This window comes from Battus philenor, unplaced genomic scaffold (genome assembly GCF_028537555.1).
Source record: "Battus philenor isolate CCGP_79_NKW_IND1 unplaced genomic scaffold, ilBatPhil1.0.hap1 SCAF_28, whole genome shotgun sequence".
NCBI classification, from domain to species: Eukaryota; Metazoa; Arthropoda; class Insecta; order Lepidoptera; family Papilionidae; genus Battus; species Battus philenor.
Window position 1 is genome coordinate 7080363 of NW_027181691.1, and position 19443 is coordinate 7099805.

Consider the following 19443-nt stretch of genomic DNA (forward strand, 5'->3'; position numbering starts at 1 on the left):
GTTCATTCATCGCCTTACTTCCTTCGTCTTCGTTCCTCAAATATCACAGATCCGGGTCATTATAATATGTTTATTATACATTATTACAGTTTTCAGTTTTTATTATTATTTATTATGATTTGGACTCGTTAGGTCAAGCGGCCGATTAAGTATGAAGGTTCAAGTGGCATCTACTGATTTACTAAAGAGTGACAGGTTCATGGCTTTGTAGGGATAGGGACCGGGTCCTGGGGCTGGCGACCCACGCAGCAAAGTAAATTCTCCATGCATTGCATTGGCGTTTGTTCACCTTCACCTTCACCGACCAGACTGCTCTCCCCACCTAAGCGAATTTTTAATTATTCTACTAATAATACTTTTGAATACCGACCCCATATTAAAAATATCAAAGTATTGTATAGGGGTAAGTATTGTATATTGTAGAGACACACTAGCTACTATCAGTTGGTATGTTTCAATTAGTACAATATACGCGTACTAATTTATCATTCAAGAAGGGAATTTAATGATGTTGTAAAAACCATAAAAATTAGCACAGAACGTTACGGAATCATGATGAATATCTATGAACAAAAAAACATAAATGAACCATAACATAAACCTATTACAAAACAGTTGTATGGACTTCGATCGGCAGCACGCTTTGAGCGAAGAGAGAATAACCCTCTTTTGGGGATGAATATATGTAGGAAAAAAAATTTAAATGTGGTAATGTTATAATTGGTAAACGGGCTGTAAGATGATTTCTGAACGATGCCTAAATGAAAGAGATGGATGAATTCGGAAGTATAGCTCTTTCTCTCTCTCACGACTACGCCGCCATTGTATGAGACGTATTATGATTTTCTTTCTATAAAAATTAGTTATAATATTATTTTATCGCCTATCATTTAGACCCACCCTCACATATATGTATTTTTGTCTTGGTCATACATAAGAAACTTTAAATATGCCATGGCATCCTTATAGAATTAAGGGCAATATAAGTATTCCATCTGGAATGGTAATTCGGGATTACTTCGCACAACATCGTTTTACTTTATTTATATTAAACTCTTAAATGCCCTACTTTAATAATACTATAACTTTGCTTTTTATGCCTTTACTTATGAGATCAATAATTATATTTATGCTTTTCACCGCCATATGAATCGAAACACAATAATGCTTATATATATATTTGGTCCCGAATATCTGAGTCCACTGTTTGCACTTATCTGTAGATAATATAAAGCCTTTATGTGATGACACGCTCGATTCTTACGGTGATTTAGAAAAGGGAGCAAAATTTCATTACGATACTTTCGCTCACATCAGGTGATTGTGTGAAATTTACTTTTTAAACACGTGATTTCCTGTATTTTGTTCTACAATTAATAAAAAAATACAAATTCGGAACGTTTGATGCAGGCTTCTGCGAAAGGAGATATACGTGCAGCAGTAGACGTCCTATCGCTGAAATAGTGATGATGATTAAATAACAAAAATAATATTAAAATAACAGGGTGTCAAATATCTCCCTTCCGCCTTTTTGTCTTTTGAATTTCGCGGCTATGTACAAAGCGCTACAGAGCTCGTATCTGGCAATACTATACATAATTTGAAAGGTCTTGACATAACCTACAAAACGACGCTATGCATGATTAGTTTGGATATTGCGTTCAACAGTTATAGACGTGTAAACATGGAGTTCACTAACGCCGAAATCCGCGCTATTTTAAAGTTTTCCTTCGTTAAAGGCAAATCCGCTAGAGAAACGTTCCGTGAGATTAATGGTGTTTTGGGGGATGGTACTCTATCACTTCGAACCGCGGATGAATGGTTTCGACGATTCAGAGCCGGCGAAAACGACACCATGGATAAGCCAGCCGGCGGAAGACCTGTGACGACAAATACCGATCAAATCATGGACTACATCGAGTTAGACCGGCATGTGGCATCTCGTGACTTCGCCCAGGAGATGGGAGTTAGTCACCAAACCATTTTAAACCATCTGCAGAAGGCTGGATACAAAAAAAGCTTGATGTTTGGGTGCCGCATGATTTGACGCAAAAAAACCTTCTGGACCGAATCAACGCCTGCGATATGCTGCTGAAACGGAACGAACTCGACCCATTCTTGAAGCGGATGGTGACTGGCGACGAAAAATGGATCACATACGACAATATCAAGCGAAAACGGTCGTGGTCGAAGGCCGGTGAATCGTCCCAAACAGTGGCCAAGCCGGGATTGACGGCCAGGAAGGTTTTGCTGTGTGTTTGGTGGGATTGGAAGGGAATCATCCACTATGAGCTGCTTCCATATGGCCAGACGCTTAATTCTACCATCTACTGCGAACAACTGGACCGCTTGAAGCAGGCGATCGACCAGAAGCGTCCAGAATTGGCCAACAGGAAGGGTGTAGTGTTCCACCAGGACAACGCCAAACCACACACTTCGTTGATGACTCGTCAGAAGCTACGGGAGCTCGGATGGGAGGTTTTATCACATCCACCATATAGCCCGGACATAGCGCCAAGTGATTACCACCTGTTCCTGTCCATGGCGAACGTCCTTGGTGGTGTAAAGTTGAACTCAAAAGAGGTTTGTGAAAAGTGGCTGTCCGAGTTCTTCGCAAATAAGGACGGGGGCTTCTACGAGGGAGGTATTATGAAGTTGCCGTCTAGATGGAAACAGATTATCGAACAAAACGGCGCATATTTGAACTAAATCCGATCATTGTAACACTTTTTATAAAGCATTGAATAAAGAGCAAAAAAGCGGAAGGGAGATATTTGACAACCTGTTATTTATAAATGTAAACAAAAAATATTTATAAATGCATTATATAATATGTTATATTTATGTATTTTGCTAGTGTGTTCGAAGCCTTTGTTCGGCTTACATTAATACGGTTGTCGATGGATTAGAATTTACATGTTACGTAACATTATTCTGTGCACTATTTTTTATACTATGACGTGGGGAGAATATCGTGAGGTTTACCTGATGTTTAGCATTAATCATCATCATAATCATCAAATCAGCCGGTAGACACCCACTACAAGGCATAGGCCACCCCATAGATCGCCACAGAGATTGAATTCAGCTGACCACACAGCGACTTCTCGCGACCTTGATTATTTCGGTGATTATTCTGGGGGCCTATCCATGTCTCGTCAACCGCCACTCAAGAACCTTTCAGTTCTAACTGCTGTCAGTTGCACCTGTAATGTGCCACACTCTGTCACTTTATACGAGCAATTCTACGAGTTACGTCGATGACTTTAGTTCTTCGAATCGCCTCTGGTGTGATCTCGCAGCGAAGCTTTGAGCATAGTCCTCTAGGTGACATCGAGCCTTCTTATAAGGCCCATCGTCAACGACCACTTCAGATCCATGTGTCATCACTAGCAACACACACTGGTAAAAAACCAAAACCTTCGTTTTCAGACACCACAGTTTATAACAATGTGGTGTTCAAGATTTTGTAATACTACATCTGTAATAAACACAATTCAGATGTCATTTATATTTAATTTATTTACACTAAACTGACTCTTTCTTTTCAGATCGGATGTCGTTCTGCTATGTTTTTCAATCACCAATCCAATATCATTGAGAAATTGTGGGGCCATGTGGTATCCTGAAATAAGGTAATCTCATCGATTTATTTACCGCAACTATTAATAACTTAGCAGCATGAGCAGTGGTAGCACAGCGGTAGAGGACTGAGGCTTGCGATCGTGGGTCACGGGTTTGATTTCCGAAACACAATTTTATATTATTCACACTTTGTACATTTATTATATAGGATTGCCAAAGCTCACAAACAAGTTTCAGAAGATGAGCAGCGGCATCCTTCACGTACCATAATACTGCGATCGCCAACCTGCCTGCCAAATCGTGGCGATTATGGTATATCCCCCCATAGATATCTTTGGGGGAGAACAATGCCTTGCAGTGGGCGTCTATAAGGACAGCGACGAATAATTAACATATTTTTTTACGTTTAATTAGAATAAATAATAATTTATTGATACTATTAACCAGCTAAAACTATAATATGCACTGTTTTATAGTTAGTTTTTGGTTTCAATGCCTCTTCGTAATTTATATTATATTAACACCTAGCTGACTTTGTACTGCCCAAAGTTATTAGCATATCGCCTTGCAATACAAAATATAATTAATGTCACATATTTAATGGTGATCGCTTTATTTAATGATTAAATATAAAATATCAAAAAATATCTTTGGATCTTTATATTTCGTCAGTATTTACTGACATTAGCATCCTAGCATACTTGGCGTCGCGTTATTTGTCAAACGCGCAAAGCTCATAGCGAACTGTCAAATGGTCGTTGTTTCAATAGTCGTGTTTTCTAAAATTTTTCGATTTTGTACAATTTTTAATTATTTTTCGATAAGAATCTTGTACAAAGTATTAACAAACTTTAAAAATCGTACATATGTATTTATGACTTGCTGCGTCCGCGAATTCATCAGCTTATTTAGTTTTTTTTTTCAAGAGTTTTCAAGAGTTGCCCAAATTACTTCTTATTACATCAACTACTTGCTAGTATAGGTTCCGTCAAAATCGGTCCAGCTATTTCAGAGATTAGTCGGAACAAACAGACAGGCAAAATTTTAAAAAATGTAGTTTCTGTATAAGTACAGTGTATGTATACGTATGCATATAGTTAAAAGCAGTTATTTTAATATAACAAACAGATATTTTAATTTTATATATTTGTAGAGATTAATCGAAATAATCAATTTAAGAGCTATACAATATTTCTTACTATAACCTTAGCTTGTGTGACTGATATTTTCGGGGCCGATGACAATCTGTCATTAATATTGTTCGTGACATAGCTGATTTAAGACTGAATAGCAAGTTTTATGAGATATATACGGGCTATTAGTCAAGGTTTCTTTTGCGAACGACAAGAAATGTATGAAACTATATTATAGATACGTGAATACAATAACTTGTATAAATATTTTTTTAAAATTATTTTATAATAAATTAGCTATCATTTTTACGTTCATTTATGGGGCCATCTGATTGTTCTTATAATAATTATTTATACTAACTTGATATCGCTTTTTCGACGTATTGTTCCTTAAAGTAATATTTACAGTGCCGAAAATAATTTGCCGAATAGACAACTTCGAAAAGTCAAGGCATTAATATAACAAAAATAGAAATATGTATTTATACATAGACTACTGAGAGATTCGGAATTTTGATTCTATCGAGAAGATCTAAGTAAAAAAACTCGACATTTTACTTTTTATTTCTTGTTATAAATTGTCGATTTGTCACGTGAAAATCAGCATGGCACTCATCTTAGGCATATTTAATGTTACATAATATTTAATACAATATTATTCCGTATTAATCAATCTTGCCTTAACATAGGGTCTGAATTTTTTCGCGGATAAATTGAAAATAGCTTCTGGGATATTTTCATGGAAGCGTAAATCTTATCCCAAAAAAGAACCAATTTTACGTAAACGAAAACCTGCGTGTTACAAGTTTATTTTTTCTTCTCGTATTAAAACAATGACGTATTAAAACATGCTGTTTTTTTTAAAGATTTTATTTTGTTGTAAACGTTATTATTATAGATATGAATTATTATTATTTATCACGCATTTACAAAAGTATTATTAAATGGCTTTTGTTTAATACTTATTATTTTCACCTTTATAATTATTTGATTTTTAATCAATTTTCGTCAACAGACGCTTCTGTCCAAACACGCCGGTTCTGCTTGTGGGGTGTAAGAACGATCTCCGCTACATGTACAGAGATGAAACTTATTTGAACTACTGCAAAGATCGCAGCCCATTCATTAGGCAAGTTCAAAGTTAACTTTGATCATCATCATTATCATTTCAGCCATAGAACGTCCACTGCTGATAGGACTCTCTTGTAGATTTCCAATGAGACCAGTTAGAAGCAGCCCGCACCTAGGGTCTTTCGACGACCTTTACAAGGTTTGTCCACCGTAGGTAGATGGTAGCCGCTGCACTTTCCCATCTGTAGTATCTACTCCAGAACATCTATCTGTTCTGCGTGTTATATAGCCCTCCCTCTGCTACTTAAATTTGCCAATCCGCTAGTCTATATCGGTTTCTTTTGTTCGTCAACGGATCTCTTTATTCTTGATTTCATAGAAAAAACCCGTGCTACGTACTCTGAGCTTCCAAATGAGGCGCGAAGTGAGAAACCATGTTTCGGTGCCGTAAGTCATCACTGATAACACAAATCTTCCTCCTACAACAATATTATTATAGTTTAATTCTTTAAAATCGTATGTAATCATAGTAAACCAATTACATAAGGCTATTAATAACGCGAATAAAAACCTTTACAAATATCTTTAAAATGCGTTGTTCATGTAATGAATTAATTTTATTTTTATGTATAAATAATTATTCGAAATTTAGGTTACAACAATTCTATGAAAGAGAAACTAAAGTGGCTCAAAACTTTCTTTTAATTAGAGATTACTTTTTTTAATATCTTGACGGTTAACTTACATAAATAGTGATATTAATATATAAGAACAATTTACTTAATTGACACTAATTAAAAATATGTGAAATTTTTTGCAAGTCGTCCCATAGGAAGAAAGCTTTTATATTATTCCTTATAGCCGTGCCTGAGTTCCGGTGCTGTTTTTTTTTAATGTTTCATTTATTCATGTCATCAGTTAGACGTCTACTGCAAGGCATAGGTCTCCCCCCACATATCGACATAATAATCGGCCTTGCGCTACTCGCATCCGGCAACTTCTTGAGAACTTGATCATGTCAACGGAACTCGAGAGCATTTCGGCCCCAACAGCCGTCAGCTTCACGAGCGATGTCGCACTTCCAACAAGCAATTCGTTGAGCTACACCGATGTATGGTTCTTCTGCGAATCGCCTCATTTCTGTATCGATCTCGCATCATAAAATTAGTGTAAATATTTTTATGGCTATTTTGTAAGACTAATTTTTATGTATTCTGTTAATTTTGGACCTACGGGTATAGGACATTCGTACAGATACAACTGTTTAATCGGTAAATTTAGCACCCGATTTTATATTTCCTCGATGGTCTCTGCTAAAAAAAAAACATAAAAGTTATAATTTAGCTAATAAACTAATAATTTTTTAATCACTTAAAAGTTTTTATATTTCTTAGGGCTCCAAGAAAAAGTGATTTAGTAATGCCGGACCAAGGGCGTGCGCTTGCGCACGAGTTCGGCATATACTATTACGAAACGTCAGTGTTCACGTACTACGGTGTGAACGAGGTGTTCGAGAACGCGATCCGGGCGGCACTTATCGCTCGCAGGCAACAACGCTTCTGGATGACCAACTTGAAGCGGGTTCAACGACCTTTACTCCAGGTTAGGTTATATACGTTGTCTATTGTCAGTTTAAACTTTATAAAACGCCTCCCATAAGATTCTATACAATTTCGAATGTTATTCCTATAAGATACAGACCAGTGATATATTCTAAATTAAAAGATTGTAAAATATAAACGATTGTACGTTTAAGAAACTATATAATTTCTATATCTCCACTGCTGAAATACAGTCCTCTCGTATCAAGAGTGTTCAGGGTTAGATAGATTCTGTTTACCAACTGAACTATAACATTGTAGTATGACGTAAACTAAATGGCTATTCCATACGGAATACACTTGAAATAAGACTAAAAATACTAATTGTATTAATATTATATAATACTATTATACATTGTATTTCACTTACTATAATTAAGAGTTGACACTGGAATTTGATTTGGCACGAACATATTTATTACTACTTACTTATTTCGGAAATATTAAATATTTAAATTAGATTTTAACTACTCTGTACATAATATATAAAAAGGTCGTTTTTTTTAAAAAAACAACAATCCGTTTCTGAAAATCAGCACTATTACGAGGTAAGCCGTACTGAAGTTCGTAGCCTGGGGATTCCGTTGTTGATACTTAATCTTTTCTGTATTAATGAAGTAGTAAACCAGCAATTGTTTATTTATAAGAAGAATATGAAAGCCTCCTTTCTTAACCTTTGGAGATTTGACATGTGATAAGAGATTCTACTTTAGTGATAGTCACGATTCGTTCTTCTTTTGTTCATTAAACAATGATTAACACAGAATGATTTACTCCCAGGCCCCGTTCAGGCCTCCGAGGCCGATGGAGCCTGAAGTGGTCACCGTCAACAGTGTATATCTGGAAAACATGACCACACTGCTACGACAGCAGGTATGTATTATATAATAATAATATGGCTTTATTTCATTACATACAAATGACATAAATTATTAATTTTAAATTTTAGGTAATAGTTTTAATAATTTTAAACCTCCTACAAAGCTTTCCATTGTTCTCTATCTTTGGCAACTTGGACCCAGCCGTGACTTGCCGTAGCCATGATCTCGTCAGCCCATGCAGCGTTAGGTCTGCTTCTCGCTCTGGCACCTCGCGGTCCCGTCAATTTTATAACCCTTTGTGTCTACTTGTTATCAGCGAACCTAGCCACGTGACCTGTTGACCAATGGTCCAAACAATTTTATTATAACTGTATATTATTATATATGACTTCTAACTCATCACATCTCTACAACCTTAAGGCTTAAGTAGAAGTAGGGGTTAGCTAAGAACGGATTTTACAAAATTTCATCCACATGTTTAAAAAAATAAAATAAAAAATTTAAATTTTATGTTTTGGCTAAAGGTCAGAACCCATAAACGAAATTTGTAATCGCAGAAAAGATTTACGCTTTGTTTTATTTATTTTCATTAAAATTTTTGCGAAGACTTTTTGATTAATATATGTGCTTTTAAATAATTTATTCCTTCCTCTGTCTTTACTTCTTTAATAATTTTAACTGACATTTTTATTTATTTTAAATAACAATAAATTTTTATGGATTGCATTAAATTCAACTTAAAATCTTTTATCGTTGTACCCAGTATTTCTCGGACATGGTGATAATCTGTGGCGCGAAGGGATTCCCCGTGCACCGGTTTATGATGGCCGCGGCGTGCGAAGCGTTCCATCGGCTGCTTACTACAGACTGTGTCAGTCTCTCTACAGAGCTCGCACGGAGCTCTAGCGAAAGTAGCATGGTGAGATTTATTCTTTATTTTTTTTAATTAGTATTCTTTATTATACACGCTAGGATACAATTAAATACTTTCATAATAACATACAAAAAATTACAATGGGCGATCTCATCACTCAAGGCAATCTCTTACAGCATCTCTTAGCATAGAAAAGGTAGAAGTATAAGTAATGGGTAGTTAGCGTATACAAAACATACATATGTACAAAGATAAAAATATAATCCAATAATAAATAAAAACATCAAACTGATTTGGATCGCACTTACCTTAGAAAGAATAGACATAGGAATAAAAAGAAATGAATTAACGAATAAATAAACATAAGTCTAGTGAATAGTTCTTAAACATTTTCTTAAAAATAGGTAGTGAGTTAGCACGTTTAATTAAGCGGTTAATCATTCCACAATTATTAATATACATCTTACATTTTTATTATATGTTATTAATATGTATATTAATAATAAAATAACAAACCATATTTTAATTGTATTTACGGAGTATGTTGTAAATTCACGTTCAAAATACTCTTATTAATAATCTAAATACTTTGTGGTACACATAGGTAAGTAGTATGGGAGAGGCCACTACGGGCGATTTCAACGAAGACACCGAGTATTTAATTCGACAAGATCAAGCCAAGCAGATGAGGTGAGTTTATTGGAATTGCTTTATTAATAATATTTTTACATTTTTATTCAGAAATGCAATATACATTCTTTTGTAATTAAGTAATTGTAGAAAATAAATCTAGGCAAGTGATTTAGTAATTTTTAGTTTATCATACTACACAGAATTGATACACCCGACAAGCTCAAAGTTTATGTACAATAGCAACAGTGGGTGTACTTTGGGATAACCTAAAAAAACCTGACAATAATAATAAAAAACACTTTCTAGGTCAGAAATCCTATCTACAATCTTTTATACCGGGCGATTAATGATAGATTTCAAAGCTTTATAGGGGCTATACGATAGCTACTCGGTCAGCCAATAATTTTTATAGCTTTTACAGCTTTTACACATTTTACATTCACTACATATCTGTACAAAGTCTGCAGTGATATATAGTAAACAATAATTAATTTCAATACATAGTACACTAATACCTCGCTTTGCGTCGTTTCGTTTTGCGTTTTTTTCGAAGTTGCGTCGTTGCTTAATTAGTACTAATTTTCACTGTGCGTCGTTAGATTTTCGAGGTTGCGTTGTTTTGGGTTCGAGTCTTTAATTTTTTTTTGTTAAAATTTTCTTTTTTTTTTTCCAAAAGATGGCAACATTTTTGTTTCTGATTGCGCCATGCCATCAAAACTGGGGGATTCCCTTTCTAACTAAAAATAATCGCAATTCGAATACAGTTTAATTTTCACTTTGTTTTGCTAATTTTAGAGTTCAGTTTTAATTACGTAGTGTGTTGTACTTTTTTTAAAAGAGTATAATAAATTTATATAAATTTTTACGTGTTGTTTCTTGTTACAAAAAAGGTAAATATTTTTCAAATTTACATATTGGTAGAGTTATGTTATTTTTGTTTTTTAAATGTTTACTTTGTTCAATTTACTTTTTAAAAAATAGTATTTTCGTGACCCTGGAACCTATCTTCGATATTTACACGATTTTCTATAGAAAATCTTAATTCACTTTGCGGCGTTTCAATTTGCTTCGTGTTTTTTTGGAACGTAACCACGAAGCAAAGTGAGGTATTGGTGTAATTCAAAATTTGAAAACGCTTTTTATCTATATTATATCATTACGTTATTAATTATTCCTGAAACAATTGTGTTTAATGTATCATATAACCATTATTAGAAGCAGCAAATAAGTTGTACATTTAACACCTTACAGTTTATATACATATAACGTATAAACCTGTATATAACGGAAATCTATGAGTATGCTATTCATAAAACAACAAAAAAATTTTAAACCAGTAAATTCGGTATACATTTATAGACGCTGTATTCTATGAAATTACAAGTACCTCTAAGGTGTTCTTGATAGTAGCAACAAGCAAAGACGTTAAGGGCACGATTTTGTGCTACAATACCTTCAGTTATGAGAAGAGTGAGATTTTTAAGTTACTATTAAGTGATGTTCCTGTGTGTTGAAGCAATTGCAGATGTATTAATGGTTTTTACGTTCGATTTTACGCTACAAAATCATTGTAAAGCAGTACCATACTCATCATCAGCCAGAGGAAGCCTCCCCAATAGATTTCCAATAAGCCCAGATGGAAGCAGCCAGCATCTAGTGTTCTCCAACTCTCTGTATTCTGAACTCGCACAATTGCCACACTCAAAATTACGTATCAATATAACTTTCGTATTTTTCAAAATTTGTAATCTTCGTTTAATCGCAGAGTTTGGGATCAAATTAAAAGGCGTTCTTCGTGCCAAATCCTGCCTCTCAGCGACAATTGCAAGAAGCCGCCTGATCTTTACAGGGAGGTCAATCACCCCGCTATCAACTCTATTCGTGTCGTTAAAGTAAGTAGATGTTTCTATTGTGTGTGTGTGTATGTTTCTTTCTTCTCCTTTTTATGCGGTTCTGCTATGTTGAGCATCGTAACATTTAATGCCCAACTGTGACTCTTCCTTTCTTCTTTGAGTTTTCTTCCTTTTTTTCTGTCATGTTCGTAAAAAGATAGCCCTACATTCTCGTAATTGTTTAACATCAACATATATATACATATATGTTATGTTATTGTTTATTTGCGCTATTCTAAGTGCAAAATATTAAGCGTCCACCGTTACGTAATATGTAAAGAGTAAGTTAATAATTAAGTTACTTTATTGTACATAAACAATTGTTTCAGTGCGACAGAATCCAACACGCGACGTCTCAAACTCAGACGATTGTAACAATGAGCAAGCTTATCTCACAGAACGTGATGCAAGAAATCATCAACTTCATATACACCGGCGCTTTGGACAGTAATGCGTTCAAACAGCAGGTCAGTTGTATTCCTAGCCTGTTTCCGAAGATCAACTCATTTGTGCGCGCGTCGTTATGCGAGAACGTAAAAAAAAAACCTTCAATAAAATTAGAAATCTGTTTGAATAAAGTATATTTGTGTTATGTGTTAATAAAATTATAATATAGATTATAATTCCGACAAATAAATAAAGATGTATATTTCAGATAAACGCTTCGTGAATCCAAATTGTAATTGCCGTTATAAAAATGATCAAAAAATAAATTAACTAAAATAAATTTTAATTAATGTATTTCGTAATTGATATATTAGTAAGCTACAGTGGCTAACAACCATGAAGAGTACGAATGGCCCAGTGAATTAGCAAGTTGCAGTGGCGGTTGGCACGTCGCAGTGCACGTGGAACTCATGCCCGCTGGAGTCTTAAAATTCTGGAGACCACGGTCTGGCAGCATAGCTCGTCCACAAACAAGTCTGATAGACGACCTTGTGGAGGCCATCGGAAGGCGCTCGATGCTGGCTGCTTCTTGTATCGATCTTATTGAAAGTCTACAGCGAAGGCTTTAGTCCAGCTGTGAACATTATGATAATTAGGTGAAATATAAAATCAAATAAGTTTCAAATCCTTGTTTGTTATACGTCAAAACTATAAAACCAATAGTAAAAGATATGTTGGTATGTGTCGTTTACAGATAATTAATTGCCCAATTACAAATACATGATGATTCGCACATAAATGAGTTGATTTATCTTTAATCATATTCTTTAAAAGCTTTCAGCACTGCGGACTTAGACACAGTCATTGAACTAAATATAATATTCTTTATTTAATTATTACATATTAACGCTTTGGACCTGTCTCCAATACAAGCTTCTCTTATATTCTACCAATATATTAAACCAATTTATTGTTCTTCTTGCTTTTATATACAATATTTCTTCTTTAGAACTTTAATAATATTTTCACATATAATAATTCTCTTCGACACTTTAATACCCTCCAATGTTAATATTATTTCCTATTATTAAAAATGAAAATAATAATTATATAATAATAAATAATAAAATTATGTCCTGCAGTCCGCTACGATCGGATTATTACTGGTAACTGTTATTATAATAAATTAACGCATAAAATCATAATTATTAATTTCCATCATTATTATTATTATTATTTTTAATATATAATTGTTTTCGATTTTAGATATGTTTACTGTATATTTTATGTTTTATGGTTTAAATGTCACTAAATTTATTTTTTATTTTTTTTCACTGGCACAATTCATTAATATAGATGAAGTGTTATTTAATAATGCACCTTATGTAAGTAAATATAAATCACGTTTTTAGCCGATTCCTTATGCTATAAAAAGATACCTTTAAGGAAGACACGCTTGTTGGTGTTACTTTTCATTTTAAAAATGCTACTATACTATATTCGCCTTAGAAAGTTAATAAAAAAATATATGTACTAAGAATTTCATAGCTAGAAATGAAGTTCAAGAATGCGTTTACATAGTAGTAAAGTTTCAGTACACATCTGACGAAGAAAAAATACAGTTGGTAGAATGATTCTAAAGAAAAAAATGAACCCACTCGTGACTATATTCAGCTTAATCAACGAAAAGTAATTTAAGGAATTTTGTTTCTAAATTCTTTTTGATAATCAAGAAAAGATATTAAGAAATCAACCTGTACAAAATAATATCAACAGTTGAAAGATAACGAATTTGAACCATTTAAAATTATTTCACCGCACTTTTACTGACTAAAAGAGATATTGTTCTGTCTTAGCTATGAATAAATAATTCTCGAACCATAAAAAGTTCAAAATTTTTTTTATTAAAATTAATTTTAATACAAAACTTTTTTCTCTAAAAACATGAACACAAATTTTATTTCGCTCTATAGTCATACTTCCTGGTGCTTATAAATAAAATTAATGTTTCTCCTACATAGGAACAGTCACACTGTACTGTACTAATACTACAAACAGTCATACACTTGGCCGAGTAAAGATCATGACTTTTCAAAAGTGATGTCACAAGGACTACTACTACACTAGCAATTTATTTATCCTCATTAAGTAGTAAGTAAGAAAGAATCGTATATAACTTTAAAATAAGCCTTTTGTCTTGTTTTTTCTGAACAGGTTGGTTTTCTCAACCAAATGGCAATGCGTAGAGTTTGTGTCGGGAAATAATGATTCAATTAATATATATATATATATATATATATATATATATATATATATATATATATATATCACTGAATAAAGATTTTTATAAATACGAGTAAAATTTTTTTTACTATAATATAACTTGTAAATAGTGATTTATGTGAGAAACAAAATTTAGTAGTGTAGTAAATGAAATAATCATTACCAATTATATTTTTGTATTTTTAAACTAAATAAATTAAATAATTATTTGCACAGCTTTCACAAAAGATCACATGTAAACGCGTCTTTGGATCTCATTCCTATTGTTGATGCAAATTACAATCATTTGTCTCTGTCGCGTGTTTGCAAAAAAATTGTCAAAAGAGTACTATACGAGTAAAAACTCCGGCGAAGTAGTTTAGTAGTAACTTGCTTGAACTGGTGTAATATAATGTGAAATCAACGCAAAGCACGTTTAGCTTTCTGACACCCCAATAAAACTGAAATTTAAAAAAAAAAATAAACAACTATCCTTCAGCTCACTATCAAATCTGAAAACAACCTCTTTACACGGTGATCAGGTTATATGTCAGGTTGTTTTATATTCAACAGACTATTTTTATTATCATATCAAGCTATCCTTTTTATTAATATTTACAGTACCAATATATATGTTTGGAGTACAAGTTTCGTATTAATTACACATTTGCTAAAGGTTCTATTAAATGTAAAGTAATTGATAAAGTATGTAATGGATTTAAACAGGAAATCCGCCAAGCAGCCGAGCTCTTAGGATTCCACGAACTGACCAAGCTCAGCCAATTCATACTTGACCAGCACCTACTGTTCGATAAAGGCTTCATGCAACAATTCCATACGGTGAGTAAATACCGTCAAGTTGAAATCGTCGTAATACATTTACTTCATCATTTTTCATTCATTCATTCAGTCATTCGTGTTAGTCGATAGACGCCTCCTGCAAGGCATAGGCCTCTCACGAAAATCGCCACAATGGCTGTCCGCATATAAACATTTGCTACGATCTTAATTATATCGTCGGTCAACCTAGTGGTTGATATTATTTAGTCCAGTGTTTTCCAACCTTTTTGTACCATGCCTTACTTAGCTAGCGTTACTAAATTTTTTATTAGTCTTACTAAAATCGTTTCGCTTACCTAACTACTTTTAACCTTCCTGTACCCGCGCTGAACAGTGTAACACCTGTACCCGCGTTAAAATCTGTAACTTTGATTTTTTGGGAAAACCTATTGGAAACTTATATTGTATCTAAAGTTAGGGATATGTTTAATAAATTAAACCATTTTTTTACAATTATTTGCATTTATTATTGTTGCACAGTCTTCAGAAACAGCCATTGAAAAACATTAGTTATTCTTACAAACTAAGATAAAATGAACCAAAATTAAAATTCTTCTTCTACATAACATAAAGATCTTCGTAAATCTTCTAGATAACAGAACTAGGAATGAAAAAAAAATTTAATCCTCTTGAGATTCATTACTATAGCAATAAGTGCAAACCATAACCGCGTGTTCCAAACAAAAATATTTTTTGTATTGTATTGTATCTCTGGAATTGCAGCCATTTCCTCAACGTCTCCGAGAAGTGTGCGTGGAGCGTAACCTGTTCGCGGACGTGACTTTCGACTTGGACGACGGCATCCACCTTGCTCACCGTGCCGTATTGATGGCCCGCTGCGACCCCATGAAGGCCATGTTTCAGGGACACTTCCGTGAGAGCACTTCGAGGGTGGCAAGTGTCTTATTAATAGCTTACTAATTGTAATATAATTTGTATAGTGCACAACTGACCATTATGCATGTTGCAATGCAGTTAATCCTAATTGTTTGACAACCATTTACGCAAGCTTATCTTTATGCCGCGTCTACACGCTTAACACTTGCCGCAAAAACCAAATCACTGCAAACGTTTGGCTAGATTTCGGAAATCTAATGTCGCCATCCACACATTTACAAATGATCTAGTTTGTCTCAAGAGCCAAGGATGACGAATATTGAAGGCAGATCGTCTACTACATTTGGCTAACGTTATTTTTTTATAAAAACTTGAAAACCAACATACATCGCAAGCGCTGGAGGCAAATTCTTCTGATCGAATTCTTTTGATTTTGCAACAAAAAACTAATACTTCGTTCGGATCGTTTATAAGCAGCTGTAAGTCAAGTCACTCGTAGAACGTGTGAACGCAGCGTAATGTTCTAATGTTTACAGATCTCATTCCCGGGCGTCAAGATGTACGCCTTCCAGATCCTGCTCTATTACATATATTCGGACAAAGTGCCGAACGTGGAACCGACTCGCTGCCTCGAGCTGTTGGAGCTGGCCAATCGGCTGTGCATGAACCGTCTGGTCAGCTTAATTGAAGCCAGGGTCATTGAACAACTGCAGCATCAAGACAGGTGAGTCACGAGGTAGCTATCATAAATTGGTAAGGGTTACAAGAAGCTATGCTCGGAGTTTCGACGCGAGATCGAATCAGAAGCGAGGTGATTCGCAGAAAAATCAAAGTCAAGGACGTGGCTCGAAGAGTTGCTTGTAGTGGCAGTGGGCGGAGTACATCATTCGTATAATCAATGTCTGTTGCGGCAGAAAGGTTTGCCAGGGAGTTCAACGAGCCAGTAGATGCGGAGTGGTTAAACTCCTCAGTACCGTTGGACAGAAGACATAGGGGCTATAGGAAGTCGTTGGATACGGGTAGCGCAAAACCGGTCACCGTGGTGATTGTTATGGGAGGCCTATGCCTTGCAGTGGGCGTCTATCAGCTGATATGATGATGAACAAGGAAGAGTTAACGTCCAAACATTAAGCTGAAACAACATGTCTAAGTGGTCCAGTAATTTTCCTGATTGGGTTCTTTAAAAGAAGTCATATTCAAACAGGACTGACGTTAGAATTTAAAGCAATCGTGGTACTACACAATTAGACGATATTTTTAAAAGGTCGGCGACGACATACCAAATAGATTAAATTTTATTACTAATTATTCTGTTAAATGATTGTGAAAATTTGTTAATTTTTTAATTGTATATTGTGATTTATGTTAGCTGTTAGTATTCCAATAAAGAAATAAATATAATAATTATTATCCTTCACAGAGTATGCGGTGAAGATGATCAGGTAGTTGAGATTGCGCTGTCCTTGTTGGAGCCTGTAAAGGTAATATATGGAATAAAATTTATCAGGGATAAAAGATATATATGACAGGGAAATAGCCTTGGTGGTGTTCTGAAGTAGTTTGAGAACTCAGTTTTGCCGGTTTCACTAATGTCACTTTAGTTTTACAATAAACTTAAAATACAAAATTGTTCTAGAAAATCTTTTTATATTCGCTTAACAGAGTAACAACGTATTTAGAAATCCGAATGCTACGTTGGTCCAAGCAACTGTTTGCGCAAAACTGTTTCTTCCTTTTTATCATGTGCGTATACTCTGAACATTAAAGTGATTAAAAATATACACTTCGTCCACATTTTGTTCTTAGGATGTCCACTGCTAGACGTAGGTCTTCATACATTTGTAATAAGATCGGTAGAAAGCGAACTGCGTTTTCGGACGACTTTAATGACATTAAAGTAACTAATCACAAGGTGATGAGGCAAGGTCGTCTGTTCACCTTTTGAAAGCCATTCTCTGCTCGCCGTAGAACCTTAAGGCGTCAGCGGCTGCATGTTGTGCGGAACTTGCCAATCCACTAGGCGTTTATTGTTTACTTTTCCTCTACGTATCTTTTCATTTACAGAATATAGCCCTCCATGGCTAGTTGATTGTTAAGAAATCCTAAGCGACCTGCTGGCTGCCCATCCCAAGTACACAATGTTAACAGAAGTTGCAATACGTGTGTTTGTGTGTTGTGTGCGTAGTTGCACAACGCTCACAGCTTGGCGGAGTGGTGCACGTGGCGACTGTGTGGGGCATACGACCGGGTGTGCCGAGCGCGCCATCTCAGCCAATCGTCGCGCGACTACCTCGCTGACAATCGCTGGCCACCTGTGTGGTTAGTTTATATATATCTAATATATAAAATTCTCGTGTCACAGTGTTCGAACTTGAACTCCTCCGAAACGGCTTGACCGATTTTTACCAAATTTTACATGCGTATTCAGTATGTCTGAGAATTGGCTACTATCTATTTTCCATACCCCTAAATGATAAGGGTGGTCCACCCCTAAATTTTATTTTTAATTTTTTAGCCATTTTTTTTGGTTTTTATTTGATTATGATACAGCATACAAAAATACATACAAAAATAAATTTTCACCCCTCTACGATCAACCCTTATCTTACATTTGTTAATTAAAAACTTTAATTTTTTTTGCAAAACAACGTTTGCGGGATCAGCTAGTATATATACATAAAAGATTACCGCCCATGTACTCTTCACGAATTTGTCCGGAATTTTCCTTTCGCCGAGAGGCGCTTACCTAAGAACGTATTTTTGGATATTTTACCCGAGGAGAGTTGTTAATTAAGTTCTCGAATTCTGCGAGTGGCAGCTTATTCTATGTATGTGGGATCGAACAAATATAAGATAAGTGACGAAAATAAAATGTCCATAGTTTCTACTTACGGCAAATGAATATTCGAAAAAATAGTAAATAATTCTCACATATACGTGAGTATCAACTTCTTATACTATTTAGTTCCATGTACCATGGTATATAGACTCCCACAGGCCACGATGCACGGAACATTCATCAAACATAGACACAGCGGCCGCGCCCGCCTGGCCCGCGTTCAAGCCAGGGCGGTCACAAGAGGCCTGTATCGCTCCCGACCTCCGAGTAGTCCTCGCTTCACATAACTTACACTACACCTCATTCACTAAACTATACACCACACGGAAGTAGTCCCTTTTCGTGCGTACGTCTTCGATTTAACTGGGATACGATCACCCACCGCAAATTTTTAGTCCGCGGACCTCCTCTTTACGCGGACTCGATTTCGATAAAGCTACACAAAGCTTAAATCGACTAGCAACACAAGTTCAAACATAAAAGGTATAATTACATTAGTTAAAGGCAATAAGTTATTGAAGTGTGTGGTTTCGTTACAGGTACGTGAAAGAGTATGACTACTATAAAAAATGTTTCAATGAACAATGCAAAGAGCAGAAAGATATACGCCTGTCGACCTCGCTGCAAGCGAGCCAACAGACCGGATGCCTTTGCTTTACAAGTAAGTT

General features: G+C 35.0%; 1 protein-coding gene across 1 annotated transcript in view; it reads left to right on the forward strand.

The window, feature by feature from the left end:
* The window catches only part of RhoBTB (Rho-related BTB domain containing), a 32088-nt gene that overhangs the window by 7563 nt on the left and 5082 nt on the right, over positions 1-19443 (forward strand). The window contains exons 4-17 of the mRNA XM_068769443.1: positions 3552-3635; positions 5734-5847; positions 7184-7391; positions 8171-8263; positions 8975-9130; positions 9690-9775; positions 11484-11610; positions 11940-12077; positions 14986-15099; positions 15823-15993; positions 16473-16660; positions 17357-17417; positions 18122-18255; positions 19315-19436. Coding sequence (XP_068625544.1) covers positions 3552-3635; positions 5734-5847; positions 7184-7391; positions 8171-8263; positions 8975-9130; positions 9690-9775; positions 11484-11610; positions 11940-12077; positions 14986-15099; positions 15823-15993; positions 16473-16660; positions 17357-17417; positions 18122-18255; positions 19315-19436 — 1796 coding nt within the window. The remainder of the gene's footprint in view (positions 1-3551; positions 3636-5733; positions 5848-7183; positions 7392-8170; positions 8264-8974; positions 9131-9689; positions 9776-11483; positions 11611-11939; positions 12078-14985; positions 15100-15822; positions 15994-16472; positions 16661-17356; positions 17418-18121; positions 18256-19314; positions 19437-19443) is intronic.